At 42.5% G+C, this 17,328-nt stretch overlaps 1 protein-coding gene across 2 annotated transcripts in view; it reads left to right on the plus strand.

Annotated features, from left to right (window-relative positions):
- The first annotated feature begins 2 nt into the window (after nucleotides 1-2).
- The window catches only part of KCNG3 (potassium voltage-gated channel modifier subfamily G member 3), a 42,206-nt gene continuing 24,880 nt past the window's right edge, over nucleotides 3-17,328 (plus strand). Inside the window, exon 1 of one of the 2 annotated variants that reach the window (XM_023619164.2) lies at nucleotides 3-1,233. In XM_023619164.2, coding sequence (XP_023474932.1) covers nucleotides 569-1,233 — 665 coding nt within the window. In that variant the 5' untranslated portion in view covers nucleotides 3-568. The remainder of the gene's footprint in view (nucleotides 1,234-17,328) is intronic. The other variant, XM_023619166.2, reaches the window with a different exon arrangement.

Consider the following 17,328-nt stretch of genomic DNA (forward strand, 5'->3'; position numbering starts at 1 on the left):
CGAGGCGAGGAGGGGGAACCGCGAGGAGGCCCCGCCCCCGCCTCTCCGGGCCGGCTCTTCTCCGCCTCCGAACCCGCTCACTTTGCCTCTCGCCTCTGGACGGCGGCGGGGCGGCTGCCAGAGCCGCGACCAGAGGGATCGCCGGGGACCCGGAGCCATCCCGCATCGGCGCCTCCTCTCGGCGCCCGCGCCCCTCAGGGGGGACAGCGCCGCCGCCTTGAAAGGGCACCCTGGCCTCGGAGGGGGCATCCCCCGGGCACGAGAGGCGGCGGCGCTGACAGCCTCGTTCTCGGCCAGCGGGGCGCAGCGCTGGAGCCGGAGGGGACTCCCTGGCCACCTGCAGGTACCGCCGCGCGGAGGGAGCGTTGCTAGCGGTGACGCCGGGCTGCAGAGCAGGCTAGAGCCGAGTGGCCCCCGAGCCAGCGAAGGGCAGGAGCGGAGCCCCGAGGGAGAGCCCGCCGGACAGCCCGCGGGCCCCGACGGCGCGCTCCCCCGTCGGCCCAAGACAGGCAGACCCCGGGGGGGCGGCGGCGGCGCCCTCGGCCTCGGGGCCTCGTGGCGGCCAGCCATGACCTTCGGGCGCAGCGGGGCGGCCTCGGTGGTGCTGAACGTGGGCGGCGCCCGGTACTCGCTGTCCCGGGAGCTGCTGAAGGACTTCCCGCTGCGCCGCGTGAGCCGGCTGCACGGCTGCCGCTCGGAGCGCGACGTGCTCGAGGTGTGCGACGACTACGACCGCGAGCGCAACGAGTACTTCTTCGACCGGCACTCGGAGGCCTTCGGCTTCATCCTGCTCTACGTGCGCGGCCATGGCAAGTTGCGCTTCGCGCCGCGGATGTGCGAGCTCTCCTTCTACAACGAGATGATCTACTGGGGCCTGGAGGGCGCGCACCTCGAGTACTGCTGCCAGCGCCGCCTCGACGACCGCATGTCCGACACTTACACCTTCTACTCAGCCGACGAGCCGGGCGCGCTGGGCCGCGACGAGGCGCGACCCGGCGGTGCCGAGGCGGCCCCCTCCAGGCGCTGGCTGGAGCGCATGCGGCGGACCTTCGAGGAGCCCACGTCGTCGCTGGCCGCCCAGATCCTGGCCAGCGTGTCGGTGGTGTTCGTGATCGTGTCCATGGTGGTGCTGTGCGCCAGCACCCTGCCCGACTGGCGCGCCGCGGCGGCCGACAACCGCAGCCTGGATGACCGGAGCAGGTACTCCGCCGGCCCTGGGAGGGAGCCCTCCGGGTAGGACGCACTGCTTCTCTGCTCGTCCCGTCCGTCCTGTCGCGTCTGTCCGTCCCGTCCGTCGGTCCCGTCTCCGTCCTGTTTGCCTCCGGGAGGTTGAGCCAGGCTGGGTTCAGGGCCCAACAAGGCCCCAGGCGCGGCCCGCCAAAAGACGGGTTGGTCCTTTACCCCCACCTCTTTTCCCGGACATAAGCCTGCTTGGGTCTATACACTTGACCCCCTTCTTGAGAGCGAATCGCCAGGATGGGGAGGGGCAGAGAGAGATAAACAAGCCTCTCATCTTTTTAGTTTACTTTTGAGCAAATGGCAGCAGGTTAATTATATTTTAATAAACTTTATTATTAGTATTCAACAATTTAGCCTTGGACTAAGAGCAGTTTGAGTTATTTGCCAATTTTTGGTGATATTTGAATAGATGAAGTCTTGCTATCTGAAATGTGGTCTGCTATACACTGCCCACACGTTCTATGCTCTCTGCGTAGTATGTGCTCTAATGGAATTGTTGTATTCTAAAGGAGATTAACTTAACGATAGACTCTCAATAATAGATGTCTGTGCCCTTTGTTCTCTTCTTTTCCTGCAAAGTGTGGAGTTGGCAGCAAAGCACCTGGCCACCACTTGGTACCAGAGATTCGCGCTGTGGCTCTCAGAGGGATCTGAAGGGTGGGAAGGGAGAAAAATTTAAACTGCCTTAAATCTTAAAACAGTATTGGAGTAGGTAATGTTTTTTATTTTCACTTTACTAGGGTGAGAGGAAAATATTTTAATCTTTCCTTAGATCGTGCTTACCTTTCAATAGTGATAACATAACTTCTGTTTTCAGTTCTGGTGAGTTTATTTTGCATATGTGGTGGGAGGAATAAACAAAGTAAAGTTGGACTTCAAGGGACACAGCCTCTTTGAGCACAAACACAAAATTGTATATTCTGTTTTGCCTTTGATACTGTGTTAAGATTCCCCCTCCATTCATTTTTTAAATAAGGTTGCTGCCTGGTAATCTTTTGCTGATAGGCGTGTGCAGTTTCCAATGGTGCTGTGTGCCTTGATATTGCAGTGGATTACTTCCACATGGTAGTCTTCCTCTGGAGAGTAAAGATTTCTATTTAAATCTAAGAAGTAAATAAAATTGTCTAGTACCACAGAGTCCATTACTGATATGCCATCTTGGCATGAAATCTAAGATACATGCTTTGAAAGGAAATTCATTAGGAAACTCATTTTGTTTAATGTATTAGGTTCTAACTGAGTTTTCAATTTACAGATAAGAATTACTTATTTGTACTCCACCAGTACAATGAAATTAATTTATATATCTAAATGCATAAGTGCCCTTGATTCTTTCAGAGGGCCATAGGAAAATGAGCCATAAATGATTGGCCTTGAAATGATTCACTAGTAACTGTAGAATTCTGAGGTTAGTGCAAGTTCAAGCTACATTAGCGAAGGAAACAGGACAATTGAGTTATTAGTATGAATGTTGAGGCAGTTAGCTAATCAGTATATAAGCAAAAACAGTAAAATAACCTGAGTAATAATTTTGGGGGGATGGAGGGAATTTTGGGAAAGGGGAGGATGGTTTGGAGATCTTTAATGTAAAGCATTTGGAAAGAAATGCGAGATGTGAATAATAATTTTAGTGAGAGAGAGAGAAACCAAAAAGCGAAGAGACAGATGGAAAAGAGGAAGACTGGAAAAGAAGTGAAGGAAGAAGATAAGAGTAATGCTTAATTTGTATATGTGTTTTATGTATGTATATAATTATTCACGTCAGAACTGTTTCCTAGATACCCAGATATTTCAGGCAAAGCATGTTTTTCTTGGCTTAATGGCCCAATTTTAAGCTTCACTCTCTGAGTGTAGGTATAGGAAACTGTATCTATAATTCCAAACAGAAAAACTGAAGGATAATAAAGGACTGAGGAAGCTGCACACTATGGAGGGAGCATCCCACAGGCCTCCTCCAACCATGAGGGCCCCTAAGCTGGCACTTTCACTATAGTCTTTCAAACCCTGCTAGCGTGTGGTTGCTGAAATTTAATCTTTCTTAAAAATGATTCTGATCATTTAACCACATTTGGCATCTACCAAATAAAATCAAAACTTCTTTCTTGGCCTTCAAGGCTCTCTGCAGTTTAACCACAATCTACCTTTCTTGGCTTATCCCATTATAATTTGCAAGCATCTTTTGGGTATCTGCTGTGTCCAAGGCACTGTTGGTGTTCTAAATATTGTAACTTTTTTTTTTTTTTTTTTTTGGTGAGGGAGGTTGACTCTGAGGTAACATTTGTTGCCAGTCTTCCTCTTTTTTTTTCTTTTTCGCCCCAAAGCCCCAGTACATAGCTGTATGTCCTAGTTGTAAGTCCTAGTTTTTCTATGTGGGATGCTGCCACAGCATGGCTTGATGAGTGATGAGTAGGTCTGTGCCCAGGATCCAAACCAGCAAACCCTGGCTGTCACTGAAGCAGAGCGTATAAACTTAACCACTATGCCACCGGACCGGCCCCCGTAACTTTTTTTGTAAAGAAAAGATAGCAGGTTGTTGATGTAGGAATCAGAGGCACAGCTGATCAACGGTTGAGTTGAGTTGTTCTGGGAACGCCTTCAAGGTGGGGGAGGATGGAAACAAGCCATCTTTGGAAGGTTGCAGAGGTTATGCACTGCCCAACACTGGCAGGGGGTGTCGTTTATATACACTGTGGTGTTCACAACCTTTACAACCATTTGTGCCCTGCCTGAGAACAAAACAAGGAGAATTTTCTAGATGAAAACAACAGTGTGGGCATAGGCATGAAATTTGTATATTATGTTTAGGGAGCGTGAATCCAGTGCTGGAGTGAGAGCTGGGTAGAGAGCAGATGTTAGAAGGCCTCAGGTGAGAGGCAGAGGAATTGTATTTTGCAGGCAGTGGTTAGCCATTGGTGGCTTTGGGGTGAGTGAGTTATACATATAAAATAACAAATGTCTTGAGTTGTGTGCTATGTATTGGAGATAGGGGAGGTTGGAAACAGGAGGACAAGTTTGGAGATCTTTGCAGAGGCAGCAATGAGAATTTGGATTGCTCTGAGATGGTGAGAATGGAGAAGAAATGACAACTCTGGGAGATATTAGGAAGAATCATAACTAATCCAAGGTATTGGAAGGATACAGGCATCAGGGACTGTTTAAGTGGACTCCCAGGTGCTGGGAGCACTCCCTACCACCTGCAGGCTCCGTTTGTCCAGCCTGGCCTGCTCTCCTGTTTGTGAATCACCTGAAATTTGTCCCTTACTGTGCAGTCCCTTGTCTGTTGAAATTGGATCATCCATCAAGCCCAACTCAGGTTCTGTTTCTCTTTTGAAACCTTTCCTGACTACCCTGGTAGATGTGGTGTTTTCTCATGAATTTCTTGAGGGATTGCTTATTTGTACTACTTATTTGGCATTTGTAATATCTTTCCGAGCATGGTAGTTATTTTTTCATATAAACATGTCCTAACTCTTAAGCTGGAGGAGATGAAAAGCCCTAGAAGGCCGCTAAATTATCTTATACTATTTATTGTGACAGCATCTTTTAGAAAAAATTAGTATTCAGGCACAATAAATATCCATTGTTTATATTAGATTTCAAAATATAACCTCCCAGGAATATATCTTCCATGGCATAGAATGAAGAGCTGTGGGGAGTCAGGCTGTGGACTTCAGGTGTTGGAAGTCTTAGTGGAGGAGAATGGGATCCTGTGCTAGAATGAGAAAAAAGTCTGTTACATCAAGGAATAATTATCCATCAAGTACTTATGGTGCAAAAGGAATAAGGATAAGTGTATGATTTCTTTTTATTAACCTCTGAAATTTTGGAATAACACGTAATCTGAAGTTTTGAAGAATCTTGAGAGGTCTTGCAGATCAATAATTTGAAAACTTTTTGTGTATGAATATGATTCTTTTGAGTTGATTTGTTTTGGATAGTTAATAATCGTATACGTAAATAATGATTTCAAGTCCAAAAGTTACCAAAGGAAGCCTTTCTCCATCCCACAGGCATTCAGTTCTTTTCCCTAGATGTAACCAAAGTTACTAGTATTTTGCGTGTCATTTCAGGGACATTTGGTGTATTTACAAGCATGTCTTACGTATTTACAAAAAACAAAAAAACGCATATAATAACTCCTGAAATTTGCTTTTTTAACTAACCAACATGTCATGGCGACTTTTTCATGTGAGTAAATAAAGAGCTGCCCAGTTCTTTCATGCAGCTGCTTAATATTCCATTGTATGGATGTCCTGTAATTTCTGGATATTTCTGTTGTTTTTTTGTCTGTAGGAAATGCTGTAGTGAATATCCTTGAACATGTACATTATTTTGCTTTTGTGAAAGTATGTTCATAGGATAAATTCCTGAAACTTAAGATGCTGGGTCAAAGGCCATGTGCACTTGTAATTTTCATAGAAAATTCCAAATTGCTCTCCAAGAAGATTATATCACTTAAACTGCCACCAGCAATGTATGAGAGAGCATGGTTTTTCATACTCTACAAAGTGTTATTACACTTTGAATCTTTACCATGCTGAAAGGTGAAAAGTATCTAGTAGCTTTAATTTATTTTTGCCTTATTTTGAGTAAAATTCTGCATCTTTGCCTATATTTAGGAGTCATTTATCTTACTTTTTTGTGAACAATTTATACCTTTTGCTCATTTTGTCAATGACTTTCTTAGTTTGAAGATTTAAAAAAGTATGTTAAGAAATTAGCCATTTGTTTATGATATGAGTTGCAAATATTGTGTTCTCTAGGAAAAGAAACCACACCTGCATGGGACATAGTAGTTGTACTTTTAATGTCTATTTATTGAGAAAAGATACATAATGATTAAAAAAAATCATGAATTCTAACCATTCATCAGCCGTTTTTGACTCCTGCAACTGTGCCAGGCACTGTGGAAACAGAGGTACAGAAGACAGGGTTCCTGCCCCCGTGGAGCTGATGGACTAGTGGTGGTAGGGGGAGGTGGGGACAGACAACAAAGTAAGCAAAAAAATAAGAATTTCAGATAGTCAAACAAAGTCAAACATGGCATAGAACACCACAGGAGTGCTCCTTTGAGTAGGACGTGACAGGATTTGAGACCTGAATGATGAGAAAGACCCAGCCTTGGAAGAGGGAGGGAAGAGTGTTGTAGACAGAGGGAACAGCAAAGGTAGATGCTCTGAGGTGGCAGTGAGCTCGGCCTGTCTACGGAACAGAAGGAAGGCCCATGTGGGCTAGCATCTAGTCCACTGGAGGGAGCAGGGTGGATGAGGTTCGAGGGGAGGCAGGCCCCCTATCAGGCAGGGCCTGTGTGCCGTGGGAAGGAGTTTGGATTTCATTCTGAGTGTGACGGCAAAGCCTTTGGAAGTTTCTAAAGCAGAGGAAAGATATAATCTGATGTCTTTTAACAATACCACTGACTGCTGTGTAGAAAATGGACTGAGGGGGCAACAGCAGATGTGACAAGACCTGGCAGGTGAGAGAAGGTGGGGCTTGATGTAGGGGATAGCAGTGAGGATGGTGCAAACTGATTGGATTTGGGTAAATACGCGGATTTCTATTATGTTACTAATGATGACTCATCTGCCAGCCCTGGGCAGGAATGAGGCACTGTTTATTGAGTGAAGCTGTGCTGGGACCCACAGGCATTGGGGTCCCTCTTGCTTAATTGCCTTGGTCCACGTGGAGTGAGCTGTGAATCCAGTTCCTTTCTACAGAATCTGCTTCCCATCTTGGGGTATTGTGAGGAGAAGAATCTGGAAGAGGGATCTCCTGAGGGCCAGTGGGGTAGGGATCATGGTACCATTTTCCTTTCTGTACGACCAAAACCATCTCCTTGACGGGACTTTCTCCTCTGTTAAAGATCGTTGGTGAACCCATTCACAACTTTCCTTAATAAGCAATTCTGGTAACTAATTAATCTTAGAATGATGATGTTCTTAATGTTTTATCTGATTGATGAGACAAACTACAGATTTTTCAGGCAGTTTGCTTTCTAGTAACATCCAAGTATCATTCTGATACTGCCAAGGAGATTAATGTTCTTTTTGGCATTTTAACATATAGACGTAGTCATCTTTTAAAATTACTAAGCATTGCTGCCTATTTCATAAAAAGATGCTCTATGCTAGTCAAAACTTGGAGAAAGATGAGTCAGATATAAAGTAATTATCCCTTTTGCTTTTTGGTCCCTTTTGCCTCTCAACTTCTGGTCCCTCAGTCAGCCTCAGCAGTAGTATTCCTCTTTTGAGTTTTAAATCTCTTTAGCATGCAAAGTCTTGCTGTAATGTTCCTTAGAAATTATTTCTAAAAGTTACTTCATGTTGGAATTTTGATCTCTACTTTGTATTGCTTTGTGGCATGATGGTGAGAATTGGAGGAGAGGTGAAGATGTTAAAATTTCTTGCAGTGTTATATTAAGGCCAAGTTTAAAAAATGAAATAATCAAAATGAAACACCAGGTGATGGAAATTTAAAAATCAGTTGTTATATTTCTCTTGCCTTTTGGGTCAATATTATATAAATTCAGTAGGTTTTTAAGTGCTTTAAAAATAAAAAGCAGTATTTGAAATGGAAGATGAAAGTCTCAGTGCTTTTACTTTGCAGATAATGTGGATGTTTTCAGGAGCCGGTAATTAATAGATCTCTGATAGGATTGAACATAACCCAGAACCTCCGTTAAAGTCTATTCCTGCACAGTGGGCTGTTTCTTTTAATATGTGTGCGGACTTTCTCTATCTGCTGCCAATTTTAGAATTCAGTGGAAACTTTCTTTTGTCACTAGCTTTTCTTTAATCAAAGTGCTTGTTTTCTCCTTTGTGGTAAGCAAGTAGTTTTCAGCATCATTCTTTTTATTTTTCTTAAATGAAAACTTTGCTCATTGGAAAAATGTCTAGTTCTAAGTGTAATGAAGTGAAGAGTAAACATGCCCCTTTCTCCTCCATCTCGTTACTCAGTTTCTGGGTGTTCTTCCAGAAATTTTTATGCACATGTAAATGGACACACACACTCACACTATGTGTATGTGTATAAATTACACATACATATTGTATGTGTATCTTTTAAAATTTATAATTGGGATCATTCCATAATGTTGTTTAGCAAGTTGTTTTTCTCACTTACCGTTTTGGAATTCTTTCCATATCACTGCATATAAATCTTCCTCATTCTTTATAAAATCTGTGTAGTATTCCATCGTGTGGATGGGCCACAATTTGTTCAACAAGTGTCTGTCCTGTCTATAATAGCGAGGGCTGTAATAGTCCGTATGAATTGAATACTTAATATATGCTAGTCACTTGTTAAGTTTTTATGTGTTTTGTCATCTAAGTCTCATTACAGTTCTCTGAGGTGGTGCCATGACTATACCCATTTTCTAACTGAGTTTTAGGTAGGTTAGGTAGTATGTCAGACTCACACAGTGGGTAATTGGTGACCTGGCGTTTGATTCCCACGTCCCTGTTCTACTTTGTTGGGTAATGGTTAGTTTGACTGTAGTCTTTAAAACATGCAAACAGTGGTATAGAACACACTCTTTTTCACATATCTTTGCAAATTGGTGTGAGTGTGTATGTTGGATAAATTCCAAAGTGAAAAAGTAGCTAAGCCAAAAGGATTGTGTTTAAAAACACTTTTTGACAGATATTGCCAAATTTCCCTGTGAAATATAAATGAAATTCAGTACTACTCTTTATTAATAATAGTCATTATAACAATAATGCAATTAATAATGAATAGAAAACTAATATTAATAACATTTTAATAGCAGATGTTTGGTAATAATCTCCTTTTTAAAAAATATAACAGTGGGACAGGCCTGGTGGCATAGTGGTTAAGTTCGCTCACTCCACTTGGGCAGCCTGGGGTTTGCAGCTTTGGATCCCGGGTGCGGACCTAGCATCACTCTTCAAAGCCATGCTGTGGTGGTGTCCCACATAAAAGAGAGGAAGACTGTCACAGATGTTAGCTCAGCGAAAGTCTTCCTCAAGCAAAAAAAGAGGATGATTGGCAACAGGTGTTAGGTCAGGACCAATCTTCCTCACACACACACACACACACAAAATTAGAAAATATATATATATATATATATAACAGCTTTATTGGGATATAATTCACATGCCATAGAACTCACCTTTTATTTATTTATTTATTTTTATTTAAATTTTTTTTTAAGATTGGCATCTGAGCTAACAGCTGTTGCCAGTCTTTTTTTTTTAATTGCTTTTTTGCCCCAAATCCCCCCGATACGTAGTTGTATTTTTAATTGTGGGTCCTTCTGGTTGTGGCATGTGGGACGCCACCTCAGCATGGCATGATGAGCAGTGCCATGTCTGTGCCGAGGATCCAAACTGGCAAATGCCTGGGCTGCCAAAGCAGAGCGTGTGAACCCAACCACTCAGCCACGGGGGCTGGCCCCCAAACTCAGCTTTTAAAGTGCACAATTCAGCGACTTTTAGTATATTCACAGAGTTGTGCAACCGTCACCATCCATGCTGTTTTGAGCATTATGTTTTGGTGGTGTGTTTGAAGGAGTATAAAATATGTTAGAAAGCTGGAACCCACGAATGGCTAAGGAAGGATGCAGGCATTTTGGCTGAGCAGATGAATCAGAGAAAACAACAGGCAACACATCTGTGTCTGAATTAATTACTTTGTTCATGAACTGGTGGGTTCTGTTGGAGTGTGTGGAATAGTTATGTGTATTTAATGATTTTCTTAGCCTGTGAATAGCAAGGACTCCTGAGCTTTTGACTGTACTGGCAAAGGGAAGTATGTAATTGAGACAATTATCTGACTTTCTCAGGCAAAGAAATGTCAGAAGGAAAAGGTTATGGTGGAAAAAACCCTGGGCTCAGAGTCAGGAGACCACCCTGGAGAGTTAATTCACTGCCCTACTTTGGGCCTTTTAAGTGGGGATGTCACACTGAAGGGTCAGTGAGAGAATGAAGACCGAGCCCTCAACAGGAAGCTAAACTCCCTCAGCTCTTGACCTTTCCATCCTAGGCCCGTTTTCACTGTTTGTCTTTTCTTGACGTTGCTGTGAGTATGTCTTAGCTCCCTTTTAGTCTAGAAGTTCTTTGAAAACAGAAATTCTTAGCTTCACAACACGTATAGTTCAATGCCTTGCACATGGGTAGGCACTGAGTATATTTTTAAGTGAATTATACATGTGAAAGAACCATGCAAATGTAACAGCATTTTCATTTTTGACTGGAGAGTATGTATTTATAAGTTGACTTCCACTTGTGAACATGTCATATTTTAAGAAATCAATTGCAAATTGATTTTGTGGCTCTCTATTCATTTATTCATTAAATTCAACAAATATTTATTGAGCGAGTATTATGTATCTGGGATTGTTCCAGGTGCTGGGGAAATGGCAGTGAATGAAACAGAGAGTCTCTGCCCTCAAGAACCATCTATTCTAATAAATAAATATGTAACAGATGGTGATAAGTGCTATAAAGAAATAAAGCAGGATAAGGGGTTTACAGAGTAAATGGGAGCCATGATCAGGAAAAAGGCCTCTCTGATAAGGTGAACAATGTCTGAACAAGGACTGGGAAGGATGCAGGAGGCAGCATGAAGATATCCGGGTGTGAGTTCCAAGCATAGAACGCGGTAAATGCAAACCCCTCAGGTGAATGTACCCTTGGGCTATCGGATGAACAGCAACGAAGCAGAGTAGTAGGGAATTGAGGGTGAAAGTGGGGAATGTAGATCTTATAGGGCCTTATAGATGCACCAACGAACAGGATTTTTTTTTTAAAAGATTTTATTTTTCCTTTTTCTCCCCAAAGCCCCCTGATACATAGTTATATATCCCTAGTTGTGAGTCCCTCCAGTTGTAGCATGTGGGATGCCGCCCCAGCACGGACCAACGAGTGGTGCCATGTCTGCACCCAGGATCCTAACCAGCAAAACTCTGGGCTGCCACAGCGGAGCACACGAATACACTTGGCCATGGGGCCAGCCCCTAAAAGGACTTTTTTAAATTTATTTTTTATTTGAGGTTGTGATAGTTTACAACGTTGTGAAATTTCAGTTGTACATTGTTATTTGTCAGTCATCTTATAGGTTCACCCCTTCACCCTTTGTGCCTACCTCCCACCCCTTTTCCCCCTGGTAAGCACTAATCTGTTCTCTTTATCCATGTGTTTATCTTCCACATTCTCTATCTGGCTTATTTTGCTTAACATAATGCCCTCAAGGTCCATCCGTGTTGTTGTGAATGGGACGATTTTATCACTTTTTATGGCTGAGTAGTATTCCATTGTATGTATATCCCATATCCTCTTTATCCAGTCATCAGTCCATGGGCACTTAGGTTGCTTCCACATCTTGGCTATTGTGAATAATGCTGCAGTGAACATAGGGGTACATGAGTCTCTTTGAATTGCTGGTTTCAAGTTCTTTGGATAGATACCCAGTGGTGGGATGCCTGGGTCATATGGTATTTCTATTTTTAATTTTTTGAGAAATCGCCATACTGTTTTCCATAGTGGCTGCTCCAGTTTGCGTTCTCAGCAGCAGTGTATGCAGGTTCTAAAAGGATTTTTTTTTTTAAAGATTGGTGCCTGAGCTAACATTTGTTGCCAGTCTTCGTTTTTTTTTCTTTATCCCCAAAGCCCCCCAGTATGTAGTTGCATATTTTAGTTGTGGGTCCTTCTAGCTGTGGCATGTGGGATGCCACCTTAGCATGGCTTGATGAGCAGTGCCATGTCCGCGCCCAGGATCCGAACCAGTGAAACCCTGGGCCGCCGAAGTGGAGTGCATGAACTTAACCACTCGGCCACGTGGCCAGCCCCTAAAAGGATTTATTTTTGATCATCTTCTTTTTTAAAAGAGAACATGATAAGGACTTTGGATTTGTGTCTGAATGTGGGTTTTGAGCAGAAGACATAATTTGACTTAATGTTAAAAGGTCACTCTGGCCCTGGTGTGGAGGACAGAACATAGAGGGCAAGGGTGGAGCCAGAGAGGCCAGTTAGGACCGCTGTTTCACTTCGACGCTCAAAGGGCTGCCTTGAGTCCTGGGTCCATGCAGCTAATGGCCGTGTTGGTCCAGGGTGTGGTGGCAGGGTTTCCTTTTCCGTTTTCTGGGTAAAGATACTCTTGTGATCGGCCAGGTTTGCCCCTGACATTGCTGTATGATAAGGGTCTCTGCTGTCTCCTACACCCTCTGTTACAGGACTGGTGGTGGTCTGGAGCAGGGGTGGGCAAACTATGGCCTGCAGACAACTCAGGCCCACTGCATGTTTTTGTACAGCCCCTGAGCTAAGAATGATTTTTACATTTTTAAATGGTGAAAAAAAAATCAAAAGAAGAATACTGTTTTATGACTTATTGAAAATTATGTGGGGCCCGCCCAGTGGCATAGTGGTTAAGTTCACGTGCTCGGCTTGAGTGGCCTGGGGTTCACAGGTTCAGATCCCAGGCATGTCCCTAGCACCGCTGATCAAGCCACACTGTAGAGGCATCTCACATAAAATAGAGGAAGATTGGAACCGATGTTAGCTCAGGGCCAGACTTCTTCACAAAAAAAGAAAGAAAATTATCTGACATTCAAATTTCAATGTCCATATATGGAGTTTTATTGGAGCACAGCACACTTACTCATTTACGTATGGTCCATGGCAGCTTTCTTGATACTTCAGCATCAACAGAGTTGAGCAGTTGCAGCAGAGACTATGTGGTCTGCAAAGCCTAAAACATTTGTTATCTGGCCCTTCACAGAAAAAATTTGCCAACTCTTGGTCTAGAATGATCTTGTCACAGGTCTGGGCCTCTCCAGCTGTCCGCTCTCAAACACATTCCTTTTCTAAGCCTGAGTTTCCTCGTTTCTAGAATGACAGTGATGGTACCGACGTTATTGAGGATCGAGGATGGAGGGTGACTGATTCTTATCTTCTAACCAGCCTGAGACCAGATGCTGCCCTTGGATCTCAATGAGGCCCACCCTGACTCACACATTGTTCTGCTTTCCCAAAGTACTTCCCCTAACCGGAGCTTCCTGTTCAATCACAGGGGTTCTGGAAGAGCAGAGACTTTCATTAATATTTATGGTTGGTGTGGGAAATCAAGTATTTGTAAGTTAGGGACTGTCTTATTAATTTCAGATTACAGATTTATTTATTTATTTATTTGCTTTTAATCGAGGTCACATTGGTTTATAGCATTATCTAAATTTCAGGTGTACATCGTTCTGTTTTGATTTCTGTATAGATTGCATTGTGTTCACCACCAAAAGGTTAGTTTCCATCTGTTGCTGTACACATGTGCCCCTTTGTCCCTTCTGCCCTCCGCCCACTCCCTTCCCCTCTGGTAACCAGCAATGTGTTCTCCGTATCTTTGTGTTTGTTTGTTTGTTTATCTTCCACATATGAGTGAATTCATATGTTAATTGTCTTTGTCTGACTTATTTCACTTAGGATAATACACTCAAGGTTCATCCACGTAGTCACAAATGGCAAAATTTTGTCTGTTTGTATGGTTGAGTAGTATTCTGTTGTATGTATATAGCACATCTTCTTTATCCATTCATCCATTGATGGACTTAGGTAGCTTCCAAGTCTTGGCTATTGTCAGATTACAGATTTAGATTTAGCTTTGCTAGTTTGCTCTGAACTGGTGCTTGGGAGGTGGCTGGGGAAGGGATAGATGATCAAAACTGGGATTCACGAGATAGGTCCTATTAAACCAGGGACTGCATTTTTGTAATGTACTATTAAAAGTTTTTATGATTTTTTTTATTGAGTTCATAATAGTTTACATCAATGCGAGATTTTAGTTGTACATTATTTCTTGACTGTCACCACATAAGTGCTCCCCTTCACCCCCTGTGCCCACCCCCCACCTCCCTTCCCCTGGTAACCACTGAACTGTTTTCTTTGTCCCAGTACTTGTTCATATTCCACATATGAGTGAAATCATCTGGTGTTTGTCTTTCTCAGACTGGCTTATTTTGCTTAGCATGATTCCCTCTAGGTCCTTCCAAGTTATTGCAGACGGGATGAATTTGTCTTTTTTTCTGGCTGAGTAGTATTGCATTGTATATATATACCATGTCTTTATCCAATCATTGGTCCATGGGCACTTGGGTTGCTTCCATGTCTTGGCTATTGTGAATAGTGCTGCAATGAACATAGGGGTGCATATGTTACTAAAAGTTTATGATTTTATGGGAAATAAAATGGGAAGTACGTTTCAAAAAAAGGAAGTGAGTAGTATTTATTAATATACAGTATAACTCAGTCGGCTTTGAGGCATAACCAAGACAGCCCTTGCCCTCGTAGCTTCCTGTGTAGTGGGGGGAAGAGCCAGGGAGTCACTGACGATAAGAAGGTGAGATGTTGCTGCTACAGAAGGGAGCATAGGTGTGGGAGCAGAGCTGGGGCAGCCTGGGGTGTTGTGAAGGGGCTTCTGGTGCAGCGTCATTTAAGTCTACACTGCATTCCCCAAATGCAAGGCACAAGAACACAGTGGAAGTGGCAGTGGCACCAACCTGTGTTAGTAGGTGTTGTATTCTCCACCACTGTGTACTTATAGTTAAAAAAATTTTTTTTTCGGGAGGCTGGCCCAGTGGCTCAGTGGTTAGGTTCGCAAGCTCCACTTCAGTGGCCCAGGGTTTCACTGGTTCAGATCCTGGTCACGGACATGGCACTGCACGTCAGGCCGGGTTGAGGCGGCATCCCACATGCCACAACTAGAAGGACCCACAACTAAAATATACAGCTATGTACTGGGGGGCTTTGGGGAGAAGAAGGGAAAATTTAAAAAAAAAAATTTTTTTTCACCTAGGCATGCCCTTGACGAAGTATTACTTTTATTACACTTTGACCCTTAAGAATATATTTTTAAATAGTTTATGTGATGAAATGGGAAGTTGCAGAAAGCCCTTCTGCTGTATACTGAAATACTAGGGCTGTCTCAAGGGAGAGTACTCGTGCAACTGGATGAGCTGCAAGCTGAACTAGTGGCTTTTTTCATGAAGCATTTATATTTGAAAGAGTCACTGACAAACTGTGGTTATTCAGACTTGAATATATAGCAGACATTTACTTGTAAAAGAACAAGGTGAGTCTGCCACTTGAAGAAAAACAGCGGACAGTATTTGTTGCCAATAATAAAATTAGAGCTTTCAAGTAAAAATTAGACTTTCAGAAAACTTAAATCTGCCACTGTGTGCTTACCAATTTCCCAACAACTTTTCTAATGAGACTAGTGGTGATATTAATAAACGTGATTTTTAAAATATTGAAGAATGAAATGTGTCCACATTTGGAAGATCTGCATAATTCAGTAACCAGTACATCCTAAATGACCGATAGCTGATGTTGCAAAACCACGCATGGGCAAAAGATCCACTGAGCATCAGAGGGACCAATGGGTTTTAACGTAACTGAACACCAAAAGTTCAATTATATGATTTTTTTTTTTAAAGATTGACACCTGGGCTAACAACTGTTGCCAATCTTTTTTTTTTCCTCTGCTTTATCTCCCCAAACCGCACCCCCCCCCCCCGGCCCCGTACACAGTTGTACATCCTAGTTGCACGTCACTCTAGTTGTGGGGTGTGGGACGCCGCCACAACGTGGCCTGACGAGTGGTGCCATGTCTGCGCCCAGGATCCAAACCCTGGGCTGCCGCAGCGGAGCGTGCAAACTTAACCACTCGGCCATGGAGCCGGCCCCCAATTATATGATTTTTGTTTCCACATTGCAGCTGACCTTTAAGAAACTACTACTTTTTGACTTTTGGTGTAGTATCAAAGAAGTATATCCACAATTATCAGAAAAGGCATAAAAGTGCTCTTGCCTTTTCCAACTACGTATTTTTGTGAGGCTAACTTCTCTTCATGTACTTTAAAACAACATAACACAACATATTGAATGCAGAAACAGGTATGAAAATTCAGTTTTCATATATATATATATAATATATATATATTTTTGAATTCTCCCTCTCTCCCTCCATCCCTCTATCTCTCCTGCTCTGTCTCTCTTCCTTCCATCTTCCTTTCCTCCCTCTTTCCCTTTGTTTGTCTTAGAATTCAATAGTGAGAAGGTTGTCATAGGGAAATGTATTTACACATCATCTGAATTGAAAAGAAATAAATCAACTTATTCCTTAAGAAAGTAGATCTGATTTGAATGATTGGTTTGACAGTGAGGATTGACTTTGCAAATTCAGTTATATGTAAGGTGGGCATTGTCCACCAGCTGAATGAGCATGCAGTTCCAAGGTTTTGATGAGAATATATTTAAAGCACATGACAAGATACAAATATTTAATTAAAAATGTTGTATTGACAAAGATGTGTTGAAATGCTTAATATCCCAACCCTCTCTAATATGACCAGATTTAGAACTGGTGCCTCAAAGTCGAAGAGTAACTGGTGTATTTAGCAGTCACTGGGTGAGTCTTGGTCTCAGTGTATTTTTATGCAGTACCTCCCAGGAAGTGAGAAAGTGAATGACTCTAATGATGGGCAACAACTCCTTTTGCAAGTTGGTGATCGTCAGTTTTTACTTTTAACAAATTTGAAGATCATAATTGATTTCACAGCAAATAGATCATTAACAGATTTTTTCCAATTTTTAATTTTATAATTGTCAGACCTATAGGAACATGAGTGCGTAGCCTTCTATCTTTCACCTAGATTCACCAAATGTGAACATTTTGCCTCATTTGTTCTATTATCAGCATAATAATTATTATTATTTTGCCTCATTCTATTTATCTGTCTATAATTATTGTTATTACTTGGCTGAAAAATTTGAGAGTTGGTTGCAAACATCTTAACACTTCATCTGTAAATACTTAAATATGTATCTTTTAAAAACAAGGACATTTTCCCATCTAATAATACAATGATCACACTCAGGATATTATTTAATGCTGATGTTTTTGGAGACTCTAGGCCAGTTGTTTTGTAGATGAACTAATCTGATGATTTTGTCGTAATTTTACTGAAGTCAAACCTTCTCTATAGAAATGCTACATAGGTGTAAAAAGAATTTTTGTTAATAGATGATAATAGATCAAGATGTGATTTTTTTGCATATACTTGGAAGGAGGTAAAAGGATTGA

The sequence above is a fragment of the Equus caballus genome, chromosome 15, assembly GCF_041296265.1.
Source record: "Equus caballus isolate H_3958 breed thoroughbred chromosome 15, TB-T2T, whole genome shotgun sequence".
NCBI lineage: Eukaryota > Metazoa > Chordata > Mammalia > Perissodactyla > Equidae > Equus > Equus caballus.